Source organism: Mytilus californianus, unplaced genomic scaffold (genome assembly GCF_021869535.1).
Source record: "Mytilus californianus isolate M0D057914Y unplaced genomic scaffold, xbMytCali1.0.p SCAF_9, whole genome shotgun sequence".
Taxonomy (NCBI): domain Eukaryota; kingdom Metazoa; phylum Mollusca; class Bivalvia; order Mytilida; family Mytilidae; genus Mytilus; species Mytilus californianus.
Window position 1 is genome coordinate 49,569,097 of NW_026262745.1, and position 25,897 is coordinate 49,594,993.

General features: G+C 32.0%; 1 protein-coding gene across 1 annotated transcript in view; it reads right to left on the reverse strand.

Annotated features, from left to right (window-relative positions):
- Positions 1–2,113: 2,113 nt before the first annotated feature.
- Positions 2,114–25,897, reverse strand: part of LOC127714718 (polyunsaturated fatty acid lipoxygenase ALOX15B-like) — a 30,068-nt gene continuing 6,284 nt past the window's right edge. The window contains exons 6-15 of the mRNA XM_052220770.1: positions 22,971–23,063; positions 19,570–19,666; positions 15,595–15,712; positions 15,117–15,209; positions 14,255–14,315; positions 12,799–12,937; positions 9,265–9,362; positions 7,488–7,670; positions 6,794–6,957; positions 2,114–4,404 (exon numbers count right to left, since the gene is read on the reverse strand). Coding sequence (XP_052076730.1) covers positions 4,266–4,404; positions 6,794–6,957; positions 7,488–7,670; positions 9,265–9,362; positions 12,799–12,937; positions 14,255–14,315; positions 15,117–15,209; positions 15,595–15,712; positions 19,570–19,666; positions 22,971–23,063 — 1,185 coding nt within the window. The 3' untranslated portion in view covers positions 2,114–4,265. The remainder of the gene's footprint in view (positions 4,405–6,793; positions 6,958–7,487; positions 7,671–9,264; positions 9,363–12,798; positions 12,938–14,254; positions 14,316–15,116; positions 15,210–15,594; positions 15,713–19,569; positions 19,667–22,970; positions 23,064–25,897) is intronic.

The window sequence follows — 25,897 nt, forward strand, 5'->3', positions numbered from 1 at the left end:
AATTTCATTATATTGACAACGATGCGTGAACAAAACAAACATACACAATAAGTAAAAATAGGGGTACAGCAGTCAACAGGATTGTGTAATCATCTTAATCACTATAAACACAAACAAATGTAAATATCTTTCAATAACTAATTATCACAAATAAAAACGTTCATATAATTATTATCTTTTTTCAACGTTTTCAAGGTATCCCGTCGATGAGTATAGATATATAATTATGTTATTTCTAATATGCAAAATATAAAAAAAATGATGTTTCTGAAGAAAGTCATTGAAATCTATAAACTGTTTTGCTTTTTGCCATGTCTGTTGTCTTTTAGATTAACCCTCTTGCTGCCGAGTTTTTTTCTTGCTTCGTCGCGCCAAAAGCATCTTGACGTTTTATATCTGTGACGTTGCAAAACTTGTGCCTCTCTGTAGAACAGCGCTTTCCCGCCGTCCATAATTTTTCCCGCGTCAATGTAGCCGTAATTATGAAGAGCGATGTAAAAGTAATTTTATGAAAACTATTGCTCTAAGATTGTTATAAACGATGTTTTTAATACAATATTATTTAAAAATACAACTTTTAACCTTGAAATGTAGTTTTTTTTTTTATCTTTCTTGTCTTTAAAAAAAATGAAAATAATATACCCATTGCTACTAGCTTTATAAGTGCTTTTTTTTTTTTATCTTTGTCAGGTGAAATGCATAACTGATTCTTAACCACCTCTAAAATACTAAAATATATTTATCCTTGTTATCCGATTAGCTTAGTAAACCTTGTTATAATTGATAAATACCGTAAAAAAATCTCTCAAATAATCATATAAACAAAACAACGGCCCCCAATAAAAATAAAAACAAAAACAATGCGTGTACAAATAAAAATAAATAAAAACTCCGAGCAGCCGATTCTATGAACTACTTCTTGTTGTAACGTATCAAACGTGTCAGATTAAAATTTTCATTCCAAGCCTTGTTTCGGTAGGCGAGAAAATAATTTTTATAGACATAACTATCCATATTCATTTTGTTTATTTTTTAATCATGTTTATTATTATTTTGTTGACCACTTATTCCTCAAAATTTTAGAGAAATGTTTGAAAATACGAATTAAAAAAAACAGAAAAACGAGGGAAGAAATTCTCTAAAATTAATTTCTATTGTCTGTAAGCATGACAAGTGAACCTGAATCAATAATTCATTAACATTTTCTATGATGAAGTACACACTGTAATTGGCATACACCAAATATCTTTTAAAATCTGTTGATTGATAAATTGTTCTCTTCTCAACGTTCAGTGGCAAGTATTTCATGCAATATTAAGGATGTCTGAAATTTAATGTCCAATAAATCTGTTGCTCAGTGGGTCCTACAACTTGAAGTAAAAGATCTGTGATGAATGGCTGAAAATTGAGGTTGCCACTGGGAAAGGATGATATGTAGGATAGGAAAAGAAATCATTGGGTCACCTGATCCCCATTTCGAATGAAAATAAATATTTTTAGATTAGTGCTTCAATGATGAAACGGGTATAAAATGTATTGAAATATCGTATGGCAATACAAGTATATCGGGTAACATTTGTGTACTTTTACAAAAAAAAAATCTTCACTGAGAATTCAATCGCGGCATTTGAGCCCTAAAGAAATTTTCCAGTTCTCTTAAATAAAGCGTGTATTGTGAATATTAATATTTCGCGTAATCAAGTATAACAGTTACCTTTTCTATGATTATTTATTAGGAATGCGATTATTATATGAGATATTCTGATTGAAAGATGTATGAAAAAAAACGTTTAACAAATTTCTCGAAAGTATGCAACATTTTACATGAAAATGACGAACTATATAATTAGTAAACACGTTAAATAAATTGGTATTATAGTACTAACAAGCTTATGATCCTGTATCATTGTTTAACATCCGTTTTAAGTATACAAATAATGCATTTTATTCAATTTGCTTCATTCCCGCCAAAATCGTCCTTTTGGCGCCGTCTTTGACGTTGCCAGTGCCCCTCAGTATTGTGACGTTACCATGAACCTTTGACGTTCTACACAATCAACAAGATTTGTGTGTAGAAGCCATAAATGTCCCTTTGGCAGCAAGAGGGTTAAGAGATCTATACATATATGTAACACTCAGAAACGTGTCCTTCCCCCCAAACGTGTCCGATTCCCCCAAACGTGTCCACATGACGTCACTGAACTGCAAAACAAGTCTTAATGTAAAAGGGCGCCAAAGCGTGTCATTTGTATGAACGCCCAAACGTGTCCATTTTTTAATAAACACCTAAACGTGTCCAATCCCCCAAACGTGTCCATATCAACCTTCATTTTTTTTCTATAAATGAACTATCATTCGTGTCCATATTATAAATACGTACGTTATTTGGTTATTGCTTTTTCATTAACGTAAACTCATTTTACTATTTCATAAAAAAAAAAAAAAAAATTACTATAGGTCTTTTTTTAACAGTATAACGGTTAAAGTGGGGCGTCTGCTAAGCTATGTAGGATGTAAATGTAAGCAGCCACGCTAAGTTAATTTCTGGATATTAAATCAGATACTTCGTGTAGGTAGAAAGTCCCTTTCTCTGCAGATTAAAACCTTTCTGACAACTCTTTCATGGTGCCATCCGTTGTATTTCGGAAGGCAACAATTTTGTCCCTATTGATTTTTTTCTAGTGGCAGTTAAGATTTCAGCAACTTTTATTTAAAACGACCTCTAATACAAAACTGAGATTGAAGAAGTGTTTTACTGAAGTGATAAAAAAACGGTCTTTACTCGCTCTTAAATATTATTAATATCCAAACTAGTGTTAATCCCGAATACCCGTAAAAATTTAGGCCCAATCATAAATTTCCTGTATAATAATAGAACCTATCTACAGTATTAATTGATTGATTGATTGCTTAACGTCCAGTTGCAAATATTTCATGCATATTCAGGACAAGAACAAATTAACAATAAATAAAATAGGCAGGTTCTGTAATAGAGGCGTCCGGGATGAAGGTCGAAGAAATTTAAACTGCCACGGGATATGAGGGTATATTGGATTGGGACAAAAATTTAGCCATGCAACAGGTCATCTACGGACCCCTCGAAGAGTTGTTGCAAGGGTTCCTAACGTGCAAAGAGCGTGGCACTCTTTTTAAACGAGGCATCGGATGTAACGTCCCCATTCTGACCGGACGTGGTTGCAAATTTGTATATCCCGCACAGCCTAACGGACGTCCCACTTTGGCGAGGGTTTTACTGCCGGCCGGAGGAAGACCAATGGTGTTCATACTTCTATTCTTGGGGGTCATTAATTGTTAACATGATGTCGTTCAAATAATGCATGAAATATTTGGCACTGGACGTTATGTCTCTCGTTTGTGTGTCTTTAGTGATGCTCGAAACCTAAAAAAAACAACCGAAAACCAGTTAATGATTTGAAGAGCTTTTAAAATATCAGGACTGTTGAAAAAAGGGTAGTCAATTTTTTCCCGCCGTGTAATATTCACACACAGGATTTTTATGAAAATGCATCGTCTTAGATTTTATTTGTACAAAATAATTCACTTAGTAAACGATTAAATCAACTGTACTAAAATGATTTGTATATTCGCTTTAAATATGCATGAAATACTTGCAACTGGACAATAAACAATTACAGTCAAAAGTTAATTTTTTGTGTTACAGATTAAATTTGCAATTATGATAATCATCAAATGTGTCCCCCATCATAGAATTTGCCGTTAACATGTACATACATGTATTAGCGCTAATAGACGTGAGACGTTCTGGCGTTTAACAGTAGACACGTTTTGGCGAATAACATTTATCGGACACGTTTGGGGGTTATGAAATCGGACACGTTTGGGCAACATTGAATATAACGGACACGTTTGGGGGAATAGACACGTTTGAGGGAATCGGACACGTTTGGGGGGAAGGACACGTTTGGGAGTGTTACATATATACTATCAATGTTTAATAGACATTTAGTGTTCTTATTTATAAAAAATTTACGAAATACATGAGCCATGTTTTTTAATACAATAATAAGGAGAGGTGGGCAGATAGTCAAAAGACGTATATCCACCGGAGACAAAAAGGCGACGATGTAAACAACTGTAGAGTTCAAGTACAAACTCGCAAAAGTTCTGATCAATCCTTTTCGAAGTGATAACGGCTAGTTACTAAAAAAAAATGTTTTGACTAATACATCAACTAACATATATTTTGGTTATATGTTGCTGTGCATTTACAACAACTTTGTTTTTCATATTGCAATTGAATTCGGAATATTGCTTGGTAAAAGTCTAGTATATGGAATAAAATTTGGATTCAGGTTTCCTGCTATAATTTCTTGGTTCCGATCATTAATCTCCTGTTCAATTAGGGCCAATTCTGCTCTGAACCTATAATATAAAGTAACTTGAAAGAAATATGTTTTAAATCAAATAAATAATGAAATCTTTTATGAGAAATATTTATTATGATTCACTAGGAAATTGTTGTGCAATTACACTAAAGAAGGGTTGGAATCAAATGATATGGCCTACCTCATTTTTAAATGTGTGTTTGTTTGTTTGCTAAATTGAATAAGAAGATATGGAATTATTGCAAATGATAACAACGTCAGACAGAGACCAATCAACTTAGTTAAAGCAACCATATGTCACCGTGCGGCCGTCAACGTAGAACAAACAAAATGCCTGAAAAAGTTTTGTTTTGTAAAATGTTCTGACAATTACTTTCTTAACAACTCTTTCTCTGACATTCAAAACTTTGGATATATAAATTTTGAGATGTGTTATGTTTGTTATTGATCCACTAGAGACCTAAGATATCTAAAATATAGAGTTTAGTGCAAAACTGAGGAAACCTACGGCGTATAGCATAGTGAAATAAAAAGTCCTTGGCATATCAAAAACATTTTAAAATTAAAAGGGAAAACCACCTGATTCATGCTTGACCAATTAACAGACTTTTGAATTTTGTATTTTTTTCTTTCGTTTTTGTTTATCTGCTTTGTTATATTTGTTGTTATTTTTGCCTGATTTTATAGTGATTAAGATTAAGCACAATGTTGACTGATGTACCTCTATTTTAGACATTTCAACTTTTATATCTGTTTGTTTTGTTTACACATCGTTTTCAATATAATGGAATTTAATGCGACTGTCATACAAGTAAGAAGGTTAGCTAGCTATGAAATTAGGTTAAATCCACCATTTTATATATGTCTGTAAATGCCTGTATCAAGTCAGGAATATGACAGTTGTTATCAATTCGTTTGATTTGTTTGAACGTTTTATTGTGCCATTTGCTTAGAGACTTTCTGTTCTGAACTTTCCTCGAAGCTCGGTTAGTTTGTTACTTTACTTTTGACTTGGCATTTGAAAACTAAGAATCGGGTTAAATATGTTTTTAAGCGTTTTGAACATTTCCTAACGTTGTGCAGTGGTGTACGAGAGTGGTGTCAGAAAAAAAATGGACTTAGAAGGACACTAAGCACACAAAAAACCTTTACGAAAAATAAACCAAAGATATCACATGTAGCTGACCGAAAAATTTATTCACGTACTGAACATTAGTTACCAGTCTATACAAATTAATAAATAAATATTTGTTTTTCTAAAACTTAAATTTGAAATAGTAAATATCCAATAGATTGAGCCATACACAGACTTGTCAGCATATTAGTATCGGCAGGATGTAAGGCAAACAGTCTTTAATTGATTGATTGATTGCTGGTTGCTTAACGTCCAGTGGCAAATATTTCATGCATATTCAGGACGAGAACAAATTAACAATAAATACAATTGGTAGGTTCTGTAATAGAGGCGTCCGGGATTAAGGTCGGAGAAATTTGGACTGCCACGGCAAATAAAGGTATATTGGATAGGGACAGAAATTTAGCCTTGCAACAGGTCACCTACGGACCCCTCAAAGAGTTGTTGCAAGGGTTCTTAACGTGCAAAGAGCGTGGCACTCTCTTTACACGAGGCATCGGATTTAACGTCCCCATTCTGACCGGACGTGGCTGCAAATTTGTACATCCCGCACAGCCAAACGGACGCCCCACTTTGGCAAGGGTTTTACTGCCGGTCGGAGGAAGACCAATGGTGACCATACTTCTATTCCCCAGTCACCCTTGGGGGTCAAACAGTCTTTTAACTCTACAGCCATGCAGGTTGATGATAAAATAAAATGATTTTTATCTGATTACGATATTATTCAAAGACCTTACAGCAGTATAAAATTGTCAACTTTAGGACACACTTTATTCAATAAATCAATATTTTTATGTACTGGCTGGATGTGATATCATGTTTGTAATATGTTCTAAGAGGTAATACAAGCTTCCAAACCAAGAATTAAACGGGAATTAAAGAATTTCTTAAATGTTATATGTAACGAGTGAACACAAAATACGATTTTTTGTTTTCTTTTTTATATGCAATGATGGTCCATTCTCGACCGCTGTGTTCGTGTTAGTATTGGACGTTAATTTTGCATAAATGGCAAATTAGTAGGTCATTTATTCAGTTATTGTCCATTTTTCTAACATTTCTTGATTCTTCTAAAATAAATTACTTTTGTTTTGTTTTTTAAGCAAGTTGATCATCACTGAATTTAGTGCTTTTAAGGGAATCGGAGCACAGGAAAATTCATGATAAAAAGTCAAATCATTAGAAAATTTACAAAACATTAGGCTAGAATTAAAGCTTATTCAATACATTTGCAATAGCCAAAAGTCTTACTAAGATCGAAGAACGTTACTCTTCACTCTATACTACTTACGTATTCAGGATTGTGACTGCATTTGGGTCTTCAATCAATTGAACTTCAGACTGTCCGAGTGGTTGTGTTGTTTCTTGACTGAGAAGAGTAAAATTAGTCATGATGTCGAATGTTTCTCTGACTGACGGAAGACAATCTAATACAGCTTGGTCTTCTATCCCATTCTTAAAATAAGGCAAACGATAATATTTTAATTCATCATAGATAAATAGATTTATCTTTAAACTATGTTGTTGTCATGTCTCATTTAATGCTAAAAATTACCTAAAATACAAACATGGTCCTTTCATTGATTTTTTTTTAAATTTAATCATCAATCAAATATTATAATAGTTATCAAAGGTACCAAGCTTATAATTTGATACGTCAGAAGCGCGTTTCTTCTACATAAGACTCATCAGTGACGCTCAGATCGAAATAGATCGAAAAGGCCAAACAAGTATAAAGTTGAAGAGGATTGAGGACCCAAAATTCTAAACAGTTGTGCCAAATACGGATAAAGTAATCTATGCCTGGGATAAGAAAATCCTTAGTATTTCGATAATAAAATAGCTTTGAACTAATCTGTAACACATATAATAAAGTTATTTGTTTTTAAATATTTTCTTATTTCAACCTTTAGAATATGGAGTGCTTACATAAAACAGTTAACATGTTACTGTATAGTTGATAAACAAATTAAAACAAACAATACCGCATTTAGAGGTGGTGCTCCATGAAGTAATGTTGAATAATTTGGCGGGAATCCATATTGATCATACTGTGGAAAATTTGTAGCAGCATGCATAACCGAACATATGAATATTGTTGATGTAAGGGTATCAATAAGCTGACCAGTTGTCCAGAATCTGTCGTTGTCTCCTGGAATTCGAACTCCCTGTAAAATGTAGTTGTTTTTAATGATAAGTATCAAAGATGATGTTTTTTATCGACAGAACAGTCACATTCCGCCAGGAATAGTCCGTGATTTTGAAAACTAGAGGCTCCAAGGAGCCTGTGCCGCTCACCTGATATTTTTATTTACAATTAATGCATATAATAATGCAACCGTTATACTTTTGCTTTAGTTTCAGAGATATATGTGAAAAACTGCATTTTCCCCCAATATTCTATTTTAAGCCATTTCTGCAATGTTGGTTGGCAGACAGGGTCATCAGACACATTTTTTAAACTAGATACCCTAATGCTGATTGTGACCAAGTTTGCTTAAATTTGTCTCAGTTGTTTCAGGAGAAAACTATTATAAAAGATTACAAAAAATTTCGAAAAATTGTTAAATTTGATCTTAAAGGACAATAACTCAATATGGGGTCAATTGATCATTTTGGTCATGCTGACTTATTTGTAGATCCTACTTTGCTGAACATTATTGCTGTTTACAGTTTATCTCTATCTATAATAGTATTCAAGATAATAACCTAAAACTGCAAAATCTCCTTAAAATTACCAATTCAGGGGCAGCAACCCAACAACGGATTGTCTGATGTGTCTGAAAGTTTAAGGACAGATAGATCTTGATCTGAAAAACAATTGTAATCCATGTCAGATTTGCTCTTAATGCTTTGGTCTCAGAAATATAAGCCAAAATCTACATTTTACCCCTATGTTCTATTTTTAGCCATGACGGCCATCTTGGTTAGTGGGTCGGGTCATCGGACACATTTTTTACACTAGATACCCCAATGATGATTGTGGCCAAATTTGGTAAAATTTGACGCAGGAGTTTCAGAGGAGAAGATTTTTGTAAAAGTTAGCGATGGACGACGGACGACAGACGACATACGACGGACGACGGACGCCAAGTGATGAGAAAAGCTCACTTGACCTTTTAGGTCAGGTGAGCTAAAAATAGATAAGACGTCTGTATCAGTTATTGTATTTGCCTGTAGAACTTGCAAGTTCAACTTGAGTATTTCAGACAAATGTTACTCGCTGAATGGTAAACTACGAAGTACGTGTGAATTGTCGTGTTCTTTCCAAGTACCTAACACTAAATGTTGTTTTTCTTCCGTAACTTTTATGTATACGTTATAAAATGTATAATAAATACTTCTTCAAATACGTTCCTTCTGCGACGACAAGCTGCTTAAAATAATCATTTTCTAATTATTGTATTTCTATTTTTAATGAATTCATTTCACGCTTTTGTAATATCAGCAATATATCCTCTCTTCATATGTCTTATATATACACTAAAGTATGGGTAGGCTCAATATAGGACATGCTAGATTTTATTGATTTTCAATGTGATATTGTGTATGTATACATATACCATCGATAGCCAAAGCCATAACTGTTTAGACTAACCTACCATAAGGGAATCTCCTTAAACTTTCAAAAACACAATCTAATAATTGTAGATTCCGCTGTCATTGGAAACACCACACCTTTATTGCACGTTTTTTTTCCATTTCGTCGAGGTGAGAATAATTATAATATTGACTGTAAAATTTACATGGTAGTTAACTCACCTGTATTCCAATTCCTCCATTTTCTTGTCCACGTGGTAGCACTAGTTCTGCGTAAAAGGCCTGTATCTCAGTGTCGCCTAACAACCTATCCAAGATATCTTTAATCAAGCAATACAAATATTATTATATATTAAGAACGTTGAGGACCCGGCATACCAGTGAACATACAGTATGTCGATATATTATGTGAACTGAGGAATAACAATTAGTGATACAGTCTTTCTCTTATCGTAAAATTTTGATTATATGTAACAATTTAATGCTAACAAGAACAAATTATATTTTAGATGGAATATACTAGTTTTGGACATATTTTTATTCCGTTTGGATATCGCAATAGATAAGGGAAGAATCCCGAATAAAGAAAAGACTAGGATCGGACATTCTGATATTTTTACAGATAAATTGACATTTCTTTTTGTTTAATATTTCTATTAAAATTGTACAATAAAACTGGACGTTTAATTTATTATTGTTTTCATGTATTTTGTTGGCTTAAATTTAACGGTGATATCTGGCCCTAACAAAAGTTGATCATGCGTATCTTCGATGATCTATCTTGTTATTTCCAGCAAATCAAATAAACAACTTTATAAAATTGGTTCGTCATAATCGCTTCTATATAATCATATTCCAGGAACCAGAACTTTGAAAGCAAAATATGTATGACTAGGGCTTCTTTGAAAATGAGTTTTACTGTGCGTATTGCTGTGCGTTTGTTTTCTACATTGGCTAGAGGTATAGGGGAGTGTTGAGATCTAAAAAAAAATAATTTAACCCTGCCACACGTTTGTGCCTGTCCAAAGTCAGGAGCCTCTGGTCCTTTTTAGTCTTGTATGATTTTTAATTTTAGTTTCTTTTATAGTAAGTAAGTAAGTAAGTAGTTATTACAGTGTAACAATCTAACATTATACATAATGTATTATACATCAGATAAAATCAGCCAAAATACATTTCTAGGAATATGATTGGTTAAAAGCGTCCGTGTGGAGACCGTGTATATTCCATATTAAGTTAGTAGGGAGGCGGGGCTTATTTCAATACACGGTTAGTAGTGGAGTAACGACTTTGGCACTATTTGCTTATTTAAATTTATTGAAAGTTCTATTTGATATTGTTATATCAAGGGTGTTGATATTAAATTGTTATTATTGACATTAGTTTTTTTTTGTGCAGACCAATGGAAGTAGGTTCTTAAAATTGAACACTTGAACACTTTAATATAAAAATAAGAAGATGTGGTATGATTGCAAATGAAACAACTCTAGTTTAAATTCAATAAATAAGGATAGTCGGTTATATAAAATCGTTACATAGTGTGCTAGTGACCTAATACGATATGTACTGGCTCAGTATATTCCATATGACCCTGTATATATCGTATTAGGTCACTAACACACTATAACTAATAATATTAGATTCCTGCCTTAAAAGACATATGAGACACTTTTACCTCATTAAGTGCATACTCAGTTTAAAACATCTTTCAAAATTAAAAAGTATTCAAAAAAACAAAACAATTACTTCTTGATCAACAATTTTTCACTTAAAAGAACAAAAAAAAGGTATACTTCGGAGTTTAGAATGACGTCCATTTTCATTGAACTAGTTCATATTTTTGTTTACGGACCAGCTGAAGCACGGCTCCGCGTGCGGGATTCTCTCGCTGTATTGAAGACTCATTGGTGGCCTTGGGCTGTTTTCTTCTCTTTGGTCGGGTTGTTGTTTCTTTAACACATTCCTCATTTCCATTCTCAATTTTAATTCTATGAGTGTTTGAATACTACAGCCTGTTTTTCTTAGAAATTTTACTTTCGTGGTTGTAAGGCGAAAAAACAACTACTACGAATATTTCAAGGCAGACCCTTCAGAGGCTGATGAACATGAATGAAAGTACATGTAGCCTGCCCACACAGATATGTTGATTGCTATTTTAAAAAGCGATTTTAGAGGCGAATTAAGACAAGCACAAGTTAAAACGTTATTTCTTAATGAACGGAAATGTTAGAAATCAGCACTTTAAATAATAAGCTTGATATCTCTTCAAAGTGGAAGATATCCCAACATATGTATAACAAACGGATACAATTGATATTACCATATAAACAACACTCATAACCGTTAAGGTCGAAATATTGTTTAACTAGTAGTAATCCTTGTAGTAAAACGTCGATATTAATTTTTTAAAGAATCACGAATTAAAAAAAAACCTGGATATCTGAGCGGCTCTGGAAAGGTAAATAGATACTGTCAACAAATGGCCTCTGTCTTAAAATTGCAAACCAGCTATGTAACCTACAGGAACTAAATATTACAACCAAATCATTCTAAGATCTGTTTCGTTCATATTTGTGAAATTTAGAAAATAGAACGCTTTTTGATTTATCGAATTATTTATGTTAAAAGATGTAAATTCTCGTAAATGGAGCTGGTTACCCTAAATCTTAAAAATCAATCATTTATCATTTTTAAAAATTGATAAAAAAGAAGATGTGGTATGCTTGCCAATGAGACAACTCTTCACAAGAGATAAATGACACATAAATTAACAACTATAGGTCACTGAACAGCCTTCAACAATGAACATAACACATAACCAGCTATAGAACGCCCCGCAATGACAAATATAAAACAATTCAAACGAGAAAACTAAAGTCCTAATTTATATACAAAATAATGAACGAAAAAGAAATAGGTAACACAGCAACACACGACATCCACTGAATTACAGGTTCCTGACTTAGGGCAGGTACATACATACAGAACGCAGAATGTGTCGGGGTAACACATATTAGCGAGATTCCAACCTCCCCTTAACCTAGGACAGTGGTGTGAAAGTACAACATAAGAAAGAACTTTAAAAATCCGTTGAAAAAGCTACACTTAAAAATACACCAATCAAAAACACAAATTTGACCTGACCGGGTAATTGTAAATCCCAACAACAAAAAGACACTACGTACAGATCTTAGAGTCTCACAGTTACTAATAGCTAGTTCAAAACCAATAACATGTTATAAAAAGATCAAGTTTCGAAGACTAAATTATCAATCAGTACATATCCAACTTCCAATGGGTTTAGTGTAAAAACGTCATAAACCGTCAGAGATAAACATGATTTGTGCATCGCTGGCTTTTTTTTCTTAAAAAGAAATGATTGAAATTGAAGGATTCGTTTTAAATATAATTTTAAAAGACGATACGTAAGCCCTTTTTCATAACTTCACAGTGTCTTCATAACGAGTTCATTTTATAACAGGGCAGTACGAATGGGATAGTTCCTCCTTTTGATTTTCTTCTTTTCATCCTATTGTTCCTATGCATTTATGACAATATCAATATTATTTCATGATTTTCCCACCCTCTAGCAAATAAACATTTGTAACACTGTTAGGATCCAAAATGTACAACCAAATTCCCTTTTATCTATAATTATGACGGAACTTATTACACAGACATCATAAACTGATTTCATCTCTTTCAATGATGTAATAAAGGCCAATATTTTAATTTTACCAGATAAAACTAACTTACCTTCGTCATTAACTCCTGAATAGTAGTGATGGACATATTGATCTACATAATTGTGTATAGCATTGTATAGTTGCAAACCGTCTTCGGCATAGAAAAACCCAGGTATGTTAACCTGGTTAACTCCATCATCACCTGTAAGCTGCAAATACATTAAACTATCTCTATAATTTATCATATATTCTCAATATATGTTGATGAACCGTGCATTAATGTATCGACAAATACAGAAATACGTTGAAGTGTGATCAGGGTGCATATTAATCTGACCAGTGCTGTCTTAAAAGACCGGACAACAAAGTTCAAACAGATTTGTAATTAAATTAAACTGCGGTTATCTATTTTCAAAATGTCAAAATACCGGTTGGTCATGTTCATATACTGATCAACACATATAGACTTGTTGGAAACTTGACATTACAGAATTTAATGGACAGGGATATTTTCTCTTAACTCCCTTTCAATGATAATCTACGCATTTGGATGCGCAAATACATAAGAAATGAAATCTATTTACTAAAGAGGAATATACAACACTGTAAAAGATACATGATAATAGTAATATGAAAGACACAAAATTTAAAAAAGTAGATAATTTATTAGCTAAGAACATATTAAGATGCTAGTATTGATATATGTCAGCATTGTAATCTGTATCGAAGAAGGAGGTGTTAATCAGAGTTAACATTGTGGAAAATTTGGGTTTAAGGACTAACATTAACATTTAGTCATAATCAAAATTAACAGTGTTATCATTTATAAAATGAGTGTTGTATCAAAATTCAAAAGCAAAAAAAAAAATTCACTTTACTTATTTACAGGCCCTCTGAAACCTAAATTGTAATGCGTAAGTCATTAATCGTTTCAGCTTTGTTCTGCCATGATAAAAATCGGAGCCTCGTTTCTTACACATTCTAATTTCAAATATTCGACTTGAGAGCGTCCCCGATGAGAATTTATCAACAAAAACACCTCGGACGCATACAATTCATTAAGTGTTTTGTTTTTGCACTTTTTTTTCACAATGATAGTTTATTCGCTATCCGTATAATTACGTATCCTACATAACTAAAACTGACTTTCAAAACAGACTTCACATATAGAAATCTGATGTTCAGTAGTTGTCGTTTGTTGATGTGGTTTCTCGTTTTTTTTATATAGATTTGACCATTGGTTTTCCCGTTTGAACAGTTTTACACTAGTAATTTTTTAGTTTGCTGTTCGGTGTGAGCCAAGGCTACGTGCTTAAGAGCGCACTTTGCCCTATAATGGTTTACTTTTATAAATTGTGACTTGGATGAAGCTTTGTCCCATTGGCACTCATACCACATTTTCTTATATCTATACACATGTATAAAAGCATGCAAGCATACCCCCAAAAAAAAATTATTAAACTATTTAAGAGTATATCCAATTTGAAACGTAGTGTTACATTTAATTCTATACAACATGCACTTACACCTCTATTTTCTAGATCTCGTGGAAACGTGCCATCGATATTCATATTCCAGTCGCCCAACCTATAAATACACATAAATGAATCTACAACACCTAGCCATTGTCTTTGTCAACCGGATAAATTTGTGAAGGATGAAAACATATATGTTTTAACCAAACATCCTTTTCCAGTTTTCAAGAGATGTTTTCATTTGGCTTATTCGATTGTTTTTATAGTGTTTAAATTAATGTTGACTGTTGTTTCCCCATTATTTACATTTTTACCTATAATGCCTGTTTGTTCACACATCGTTGTCAATATAATGGAATGTTGTGCAACTGTTTTACAAGTGAGAGGTGTAGCTAGCTATAAAACAAGGTTTTATCCACCATTTTCTACATAAAATGTCTGTACCAAGTCAGGAATATGACAGTTGTTATCAATTCGTTTGATGTATTTGAACTGTTGCGCCCTTTTGAATTTTCAGTTCAGTATGTTTGCGATTTAGCTTTGTCTTACTCCAAACTAGAGGCATTATATTTAGAGAAAACAAATGTATGTTACAACTAAAACCAATGGAAACCTGACAATAAAAGGAAAACAACTGAACAACAAAAACATTTAAGTGCAACAAAAAAAAAAAAAAAACGCCAACATTCATAGACACAGAATATTTGATAACAAGTACCATATTCCTCTTGGTATAGGACATTTTAAGAACAAATGGTTGGAAGAGCCTGGTACATTGTCTACTCAAACCTCCCGCTGTGAAGGCAATGTTAAAAAGATATCGTTTAAAAGACAACACTCTATTTAAAATTGAAACCACAAACGATAAAACATAACACAATACTCAACAAAATTGTATACAAAAAACACATACCTTTGTCTAATCAATTGCAAAACTCCAGTTGAATGAATGTTCATAGTATTGTCTAGATATCCCCCAGGAATAAACAGGGTTTCGCGTGCCAATCTGCAAACATGATTATCGTTTAATAAAAAACACTTTGTTCTCGTCAATTGAATTTCAAAATGAGACAGATGAATGCATTTTTACACATGTTAACATTAGAAGGAGATACACCTTTGAGAACAATATCTTTGTCGTATCTAAGAATAAATGACATAATATGCAAATGTTACTTTCGAGTTAAGGGTTTACCGTTTTGCACTAAATACAAGAACGTTGAAGCACAAATCAGACAAAATTTTTTAAGATATAAAAATGCAATGACCGCCCTAAAAAAGATGTTCTGATCATCTGTAGAACTTGTTTAACAGATTTGTTGTTTTTTTCAACTTGAACTTTGCGAAAAAAATATCCTTCCTTTGTAAAATGAACTAATTTTGTAACTTACTCGTTGATAGCAAGGTTATAATAAAAATGTGGTACAAGCAATTTATAAATCGGATGTCTTGATGAGAGATTGCGGTGTACACAAATAGCAATGCCTTCCATTAATACATGAGTTAGCCCTGCAAAGAATTAACATTGTTATATGAATGGAATAAATATATATTTAAATAATATTTAGTGTAAATGTTTGGAAAACTTAAAGGCCGAACATAAAAATAATGCAGCAATAACAATTGAATGTTCTTCCAGTTATAAAAATACCATATGCTTTTGGAAAATTACATGGATAATGCAAACTGATAAATAAACTGATCAGAACAAATTGAATTAATTGTGAATGTTAAATACAGTGCTTAACTATATTTTCTCTTTTGCATTTTATTTTAGTATCCAAATCTTTACTAAAGATTTGAATATTTCATGATCTGCTCACCCATTCAGAGCACATGAGAAAATCTTCAGCTTTGTTGAAATTGATGTTGCTAAGTCTTTAGTTTTCTTTATTGTATTTTAGCAACATGTTCGTTCGTCGTCTTTCTTGTTTGAATGTCCACTTCGTATTTTACTCAAAATAATATGATTAATATTTGCAAGAACAACTAAGAAACTACAAGAAACGCACACGAAATGTTCAATTTATCAATCCAATAAAGTTATAAACTTCGCTTTGAAATCAAGTTATAATAATTCTTGACATTCTTTAAGTCCATACATCTGAACAATTGAATATTACTACATGTATGTACACCCTGATGTATTCACGACCGTTTCCCCTTTTTCCAAATGTGACCTATCTAATTATAATTATAACAGGGTTTTTACTGACATCAGCAACATGAAATCTGTATCAGGGTCTACCTATCCTTCCATACGTTCGGAAATCACCACATTTTGTTTGTGGCTTTCGTGTTTCTCTGTGTTTATTGTTTTATGTTGTGTTGTGTACTATTGTTTGTCTGTTGATCTTTTGCCCTTTCAGCTATGTGGTTATCAATTTATTTTGGACTGGTTAGTTTGACTGTCATACGTGAAAGGTTTAGCGCTATAAAACCAGGTTCAATCCACCATGTTCTACATTTGAAAATGCCTGTACCAAGTCAGGAATATGACAGTTGTTGTGTATTCGTTTGATGTGTTTTATCATTTGATTTTGCCATTTGATTAGGGACTTTCTGTTTTGAATTTTCCTCGGAGTTCAGTATTTTTGAGATTTTACTTTTTTTTTGGTATCTTTCGACCCTCATTTCACATTCGGTAAATAATAAAAAAAAATCATTGAGACATTTGCAAGAGAACGCTATATACATATTATCCTAGTTTGTCCATGCATTAACGTACACAAGATTTTTAATACCTTCATTGTATTATGATTTCTTTCTTTAAAATATATAGATAGACATCGGGTTTGTCTTCAATTTGGTATTACAAAAACAGAGAAAAGATACATTTTAACAAGTAAATCAGTCCTAAATCATACAGTCCACTTAAACATCATGGTCGAAAATTACATCGATAAAATAAAAAAATGCGAAAATCAGCATATCATACAAAACTAAAAACTGAGCAACACACATCCCACGAAAATCGAGTGACGTATTTTGTATCAGGTTATTAGTTTCTGATCCAAGAAAACATCCGTGAAAAACAAAAATTCAAGTATAACTTCGAATTCATTAATGTCACAATCGAGCAAAAGAGATAGTAGTACAAAATATGATAAAATAACATGTATAAAAACTGATAAAACCTAACGCTCAACAGTATCAACCAGCAAATAGACTAGAAAACAATTGTAATATTCCTGCCAAGATACGGTAGTTCACAGAAGCAAATGAAATCAAATATGATGACTAAACTATCCGATGGATAATTTTCGAAAAACAAAGGATTTTCTTATCCCAGGCATAGATAACCTAAGCCGTATTTGGCAAAACGTTTTGAAATTTTGGGTCATCAATGTTCTTCAACTTTGTACATAGCTATCATGAAATACCGTATCAACTGGGAGATATGCATTTCGTATATGCAGGATGATGGAATTTTATCACAAATAAAAGGGTACAGTTTTCATTGTAAAAATGAATATTCTCATTTATCAGCACTAAACTACAATGTCAACTTCTATCGGTATCTACGGCCAATATTAGTTTACATCAAATAATACATTAACTGGCAACAAATCAAAATAATCAGTACAAACTGAGGGCATTGCATAAAATCCGAAAGGTACTAAACCCGTCTACTCGATAGGTGCACAGTCAACATTGCGAATCCAGACCTACTCAATAAATTTCAATCTGGAATAGGTCACAATCAATTGGTAAGGTTTCGGTGAGGACGACTATTCTGCTAGATAAAGACCAAAGGCCGCAAAAAATAAAAAAATAAATAAATAAAAAGATAAAAAAAAAAATTGAAAAAGTTTCTGTCTAAGTTGACACATTTTCATATCTGTAAGTCGGGATATCCGACACCCTAAACCAAATCAGAGAAATAGATATACCACAGGAATAACAATCCTTCAACCCTGGTTTTAATAATGTTTTTTTTTACTTGAAACATCTCTCTGTAGACAGAAGGCAGACTACTGGAATCGAAAATTGAGACCTGGACCAATTACGGATTTACCGACACAATTAAAAAATGATTTATGGTAAAGATTAACTTATCATAGAGACAGGATTACAAGTGTGTACGCTTGGCGCGAACATCGTCTACAAAAGACTGATTAGTGACGCACAAATCAAAAAAGTTCAAAAAGATAGTATACCTAATCATTATTAAAGATCGATGAATGTTATGAATATTTCAAACTCTAAACCTCAAGAAATGTAGACGCACTCATGAACATTATACATCAACTTCTCCATAATGTCTCTATCAATGACTTACTGCCATTTATATAGAACCTGTTGCACGTAACTTAATTCAGCAGTCTCCGTTCTTACCTGGTCAACTTATGGAAGGACACCTCTAGTAAAAATCACCGTTAAACTAAGAAACAACCTATAATATCAAATATTGTCAATAGTAGACCTTTCAGTCCGATTCGAAAAGATGAAAGGATGTTAAGATCCTTTTTAAAACTCCCTTTTCAAACAAATGTATCAATGACATCACCAACGACAATAACCTTTATCATACATCAGTTTAAATTAAAGTTCCACCCTCATTTAACGACCAGTCGTACCTATAATCTGTTAAACCTATTATCTCTTACACCTTTACCAAATCAATTTAAAGGACGTTTTACGATCGCAATATTTTAAAATAAAATACTAGTACTTTAAAGGTCCTTTAAGTCTATAAATCCTAACTGCCCCTGTAGTATTTCCTGATTTATGAATAATCAGTTTGGCCTAACTTCCGCTGACCTGAAAATTAGCATAAACCATACGTTGCAAAATATTATGAGCCTGTATCAATCGATTGGAAACAAAACTTTTTAAAACTGACGGGTTCAGTTGAGGATTACCAAAACACATCGTTGAGACAAACATATAATTGTAGCTCACCAATTGTGAAACATGATTGGATTAGCGTTGCTGTTGATAAGGAAGCCATTAAAACAAAAGTTGTGAGGATTATGGAGTTGAGGTCATCCATAATAATATCTCTCGAGTTGGTTGACCATTATATAATACGAAGGATACATGACTGTTTCAATTGTCGAAACACAATATTCATTTTCCTAGAATATGACCACACAACTAAACTTATTAACGGATTTGTACATATATAAATTACACGACTGGTGAGTAAAAACTTTAGCACATGAGATCACTTCCGATTTTTGTTGGCATGATTAGTCTTAAGTTTTTATCATTTGTATATGTAGACTGTTATGTCTCAAAGTCATTTTTTTCATGAAGTTGTCAGTGTATATTCGGATCACGATTTGGAAAATCTTTTCACTATCTTCTGACTCTGTCAGAAACAACCGTTTTAATTAAAAAAAAATCTAAATTATGTATACCTAAATGGGTAACGCTTAGTTGCATCGATGCATCTGCTAAATTGGCCCACATCTTAGCTAGTCGCCACGCATTTGGTTCGTCATCTGGTTGAAACACCTTTAGTAAAAACTCATGCATTTAGAAATATCAGAAAATGAAAATGTCGCATTAGTAATCTACTTATAAATCCAGTTTCAGCTACTTTTATCGAAATATGTATCTATCAATATTGATTATACAAAATTAAACTGTCATAGTGACTTCACACTGAACAAGTGCAATACAAAATAATATATATAATAAATGTCAAGTTATACGATGCGCATATGTATATATCAAAATGTATGAATGCATGTCATACCAAATGATGATTTCAGTTTTAATTATAAAATGTCATTACTGATTTTCATGTCTTTGACAATATTCAGGCTACAGTATAACAATGTTCTTGACGACAGACACTGTGGTTTTTAAAGTTTCTAACGTAACAATAATGACGAAGGTGTAAACATCCAATGTTTTTCCAAAAAACACGGACAAAACACTACATTTTCCTCTACTGCATAGTTCAAAATGTTCACTAAAATCTTGTAATCTAACAGTCATATCCCAAATCATTTAATCATGGATACGGATCCATTCACACATATGTGTCTTAAAGGTATAGCATATTTAATGTATATACTGAAATAAGTTTGTGGTTTGCAATACATATGTGTTTTTTAAAAAGGGCTTTGCATTTAATGAATGTACTTTGAGTCCAAATTAAAGTATTGCAACGGCCACACCTTGAGTCTCTGCATTTATAATTCGAGTATGCTACTATGTCGTGGAATTTATTTTTTGTGAATATGATCGATTTCGAATCTTGATTTCGAGGTTGTCGTCTGGTAAGTAGGTAGGTTTTTGTTGGGAACAGTGTTTTTGTATTTATAAGAACTGGCTAATTTGCTTTTATGACGTTAACATCGGGAACATCTATCATGTTTATTTTACATTAACCTCCTTTATATCTAGTGTAACATTCAATGAAAGTGATAATCAAGTTAAAACTGTTTTTATGATGGTTGGAAAAATCATAATAACTGGATATTCCATAAGATCTAATATGAATGCCTTGTTGGCTTTACTAGACATAGTTTTAATTTTATTTGGTCATTTTAAAACTTCCCCTAGATTTGGTTATTTAATGTATTGAGTACTTGAGTTTTCAAAATAGTCATGTTAGATGTCTTCAGTCAGGAAATATAACTTCGGATGTTCCAATGTTCCTCTGAAATGCATCGATTCAATAAAGACATCATCGGAACATTATATCAAGCCAAACTGTGAAACCCCAATAAATCATGCTATAGGAATATATTACAAAAAATACAAATATCTTAATCTATTAATATTTTTCATTTTTTGGCTCTTCAAAGAGTGCTATACAGCATCAACCACGGCTCCGTGTTGACGGCCTTACTTTATCCTATAGCTTTGCATGTTTGATACATTGTGACCTGGAGGGAAAGTCGTCTCATTGGCATTAATATGTTATAAAAGGATTTAGGGCGCTATTAGAAATAATTAGAAATTGAAATAAAATAGATCTTAGTAAAACAAAAAGATAAGTTTCTAGTTGATTAAGACAGATAAAAGAAAAAAGAGAATATAAAAACCTAATAATTAATGATATAGGAAAATAAAATAAGGAGATGAAGATAACACATACTTGTACTGCACATGACTCAACAGAATAACAAACATTATCTTGAGTGCAATATAATCAAAAACAGTACAAAGTCAAGAACCTCATTAAACAAGTTATTTGGCACGCGTACGGAAGGTTATTAGGTTGCCGGACACATGTATGTCGAATTGATATTACATCCAAGGTTATAACAATATTCACAGAATTGAAGATGAGCTTCAGCATCGTGAATATTCAGTAAGACAATATAGCACACAGGAATGTTATTAATAACCAATCACAAATTAAGATGTGATACATGTACGATGATTGATATATACAAAATAATAATTAAAATTTAACAAATCTTAATCATCTTTTATTGAAAAGATCAGAAATTGGAATTCAAGCAAAAAATTATTCCATTTAAGTTTAGAAATATTAATCTGGATGCTTTTCAAACACAAAGAAGTGCATTTGCATATCATGAAGCAACACGTATTTTTGGCAACACATTACATTATTTGCAGAGAGGCTCAATTCGACGGGAGGAAAATGATGTCAGGTATTGAACGGACCTATAAAAGAAAAATAATTAGGTTCTTGTCAACATTATTTTCCTGCCAGCAGAACTGAGTTCTTTTATTTATTCTTTAAAAAAGTAAGCTAGTTTTATTTTTTTAAAGTTTAGATACATGCATTTAAGGTGGTACCCAACACCTTGACTAATATCAATTTGGCTCGTTTAATTTTCATAAAATTTTGACAAAATGTTTACTTTGACCCTTTGACAAAAATATAAAATTTCAAAAAATTTGAACCAACCATTTTATCAGAAAAAATTCATTGGTTATATAGCAGTTTGACAAACACTAATTTTGATCATTGATAAGCTTAATATTTCCTTAAGAATACAACGTAATTAAAACGTTTAGCTGATTTTTACAGAGTTATCTCCCTGTAGTGTTAGGTACCACCTTAAAGTTTAAATACATGCATTTAAGATTAAAATAAAGTAGGGAATAATGATCAGAAATAAAATATCTTATTATATAATTTAATTAATATAATGTATCAATTTAATTCTTAAGTTAATAGCTTAAGTTGTATTAAATTTATATGGATATAGCATCACAGTAAATGATTTCATGAGATTAATTCACTTCACGAACAATAAATAGGATGAACGTAATTAAATCAAAAGCAGATGTTTCATACGTAGTGAATTGATCCATATAAATATCATAGTTAATTGACATAGAATTCACGAGTTAAATTCAGCAATTTACGAAACAGAAATACTTGTATTTTGTCAAAAGATCATATTGTTTATATGTATAGCTAATATATTGTAAATTATTTTGATAAAAAAGAAAAGAAAAGACAGTATAATTAAAAACATCATTTTCCTGCCAGCAGAACTGAGTTATTTTTATTTATTTTTTAAAAAGGAGCAGAAGGCGCGATTCCCACTTTCGCTGCCAAGCCAGTCCATAACAACGACATGTAGTCCCCAGATGTCCAGACATCATTCTAACTGCAAAATCCTGAAGAGAACTTGGCAAACGAGTGAAGGAAAATTACCATTATGTTTATCAATATAGAAATCATAAAGCACAAACATAGACCTATCGTAACAAGTGCCCCCTGTTAAATATCCCTGAACAAAGACGATAAATATCTTCACAACACATACCACATCTACTTATTTATAATGTATATAATGTGTCATTATAAATTTTCACTTACAAATTGTCCTCCAATAGCAACATTCAGATTAATAGCAACAGGAAGAAAATTATCATCATTTGTTCTTTCGAATAGCACTACCGGACTAGGAATCTAGAAACAAACAAAAAAAGGTGAAGATTTACATAAAATTTTTTTTTTTCCAATTATATCTCAACTCAAACAAACAAATGTTTACCTGTAATGAGGTAAAATCGAATATGAAGTTAAACAGCATCTAACAAATAACAACTACTGCGCCAGTCTAGTGTACATGCATGGCGAAGAAAAAAACACCTTTTAAACGAGCTATATATTTTATGACAAGAAATTAATAGAGGCAATAGACTGGAGAATGATACCAAAGATAGTAGGCAATCAGATTTTAGAGTTATTTGACAATTACACAGACATATTTCATTTTGATAAAATTGCTGTATTAAACTTTGAATGATTCTAAGCTTTATATATTCATCGAAAAGAAGTAAAACGTGACATGTGTAAGACAACTCGTTTATGTTGAATAAACGAGAATATAATTTTGATTACATCATCATGCCACATCAAAGAAAAAAATGCAATATCGCGGCGATCCATAACCCAGCAAAATACTTTCCCAATTTCATATTTTGTCAATAATAGTATATCTGTATCTAGATTATCTAACATATTTTTTTTATTTCATGATAAAAGGAAAACACTTTCATTTTCATTCTTTTTAAAAATGTGCAAATTTTTGTATTTGTAATCCATAAATCAACAAGATAAGTAATTAAAACAAAAGCGACAACAAATTAGCAAATAAATTAACGAATCAAAAATTTGTTCCTATAATGTATTTTAAACAATAGACGATTATCTAAATAATATTCGCTCTATAATTCCCTGAAATGTAAATTTAGTCATTATGGTACTAGTAATCATCTGTTGACAAAACATGCAAATATATGTGAAAAATACAAAATCAACAACTTCAGACGCATCGATACACTTATGGTGTCATGATCACATCATAATGTGTGCTCTTATAATATGTATAAAGAAAATAATAGCTATTTGGCTTAATTTCCATACTCTTTGCCAAAACTAAGCACATGCGAGTACCACTATGAAATTTTACTAGGCTATATACATGATGTATCTGAATCATTTACATATTTGTAGAACAAGTATGTTTAGGTTGAAGGTTGAGGTCAGTCATATTAAGATGAAAATAGACATTCAAAATGCATTAAATCAGGCAATCTGACTAAAATCCTGTACGCTATCGAACCTTTGAAGATGCTAAAATATATATAACGATCAACATCACAAAAAAAGGGGTGTAAACTTTCATATAAAAATCAATATTACAGGTTTTAGTAAATTATATTGTAAAGTTTAGTTTCAGCTGTTGTCAACCTCAATTTTTTTTTATCAATACACATAAATTTAAAGTCTTTACAGTTTATTACAAATATTAGTTTTAAGACATATAGTCTAAGGCCATGTTCACATTGAAAAAAGTCAGTTTGGTTTCTTTTAAAGTAAACTTAACTCGACTACTTCCCAATTGATTAAAATCAGTCAAGTTATGCCTTTGGTGGGATATGAGTGGAAAAATGGAGAAAGAGGGGAGGGGGTAATGTATGTCTTTTTTTGTTGAACAACCTATTGTTTCTTCGTTTCTCATACAAACACAAACGTGTTCAATAACATAAAAAGAAGGAATTAACCACTTTGTTAGAAATGGAAACACATCATTCTCTCAAGATCTGTATGGAAGACATTTGGAATTAAACTTTAGGTTATATCTTCAACCACCAATCCCCCCTCCCCCACACTCAAAATAGGTGTAATTTCTTCCAAAACTTTATATATGGAGAATTCAATGTTGTTCACACTGTTGGGTATATTGTTTATTTTCTGTCTTTGATTTGGTTTTGATATAAATTGCATTGGTAAAAGTACAATGTAATTTCTATACATGATACACTTTTAAACACTCTTTGGTGACCTTATATACATAGTCTTGTACATGTTGTAGAGATAGAAGGGCAAATTTTTGTAAAAATATCAATGTTAATTAAAACTCATTAATTGGTGAATTACAAACAATGTATAAGTCAACAAAATGTATGTAAGCTTTTTAGCAGTGACAATTTTGAATTGTTAAATTATCTTTCATGAATGACATACATGTACTGCTTAACGTGCACACTAAATCCTCTCACTGATTCAGACCGGTATTTCTCGTGTCTCGCCCACTATTACAAGAAATCCCGGTTATTCCTAGTATTTCACACTAAGAAGTTTAATATTTATAAAACCTGTGTTTTGACAATCCTGGTACAAATAAACTAAAGGCTCTAATAAGCCTGTGTCGATCACCAGACATTTTTGTATACAATGGATGCATGACATAATGCAACAATTATTCTTTTGATTTAGTTTCAGAGATACATGTATTAGCCAAATACTGCTTTTTACCTCTATGTTCTATTTTTAGCCATATCGGCCACGTTAGTTAGCAGGCGGGGTCATTGGACATATCTTATAAACTAAATATCCTAATGATGATTGTGGACAAGTTTAGTTTAATTTGTTTCAGAAGTTTCAAAGGAGAAGATTTTTGTAAAAGATTACAAAAATTTAGGAAAAAATGTTAAAAATTGACTTTAAAGGGCAATAACTCATTAAGGGGTCACTTGACGATTCTGGTCATGTTGACTCATTTGTAGATCTTACTTTATTGAACATTATTGCTGTTTACTGTTTATCTCTCTCTATAATAATATTCAAGATATTAACAAACAACTGCAAAATTTCCTTAGAATTAATAATTAAAGGACAGCAATCCAACAACAGGTTATCTGATTCGTTTCAAATATTTAGAGCAGATAGATCTGAACCTGTTGAACATTTATACTCAAGTCAGATATACACTAAATGCTTTAGTTTCATAGATA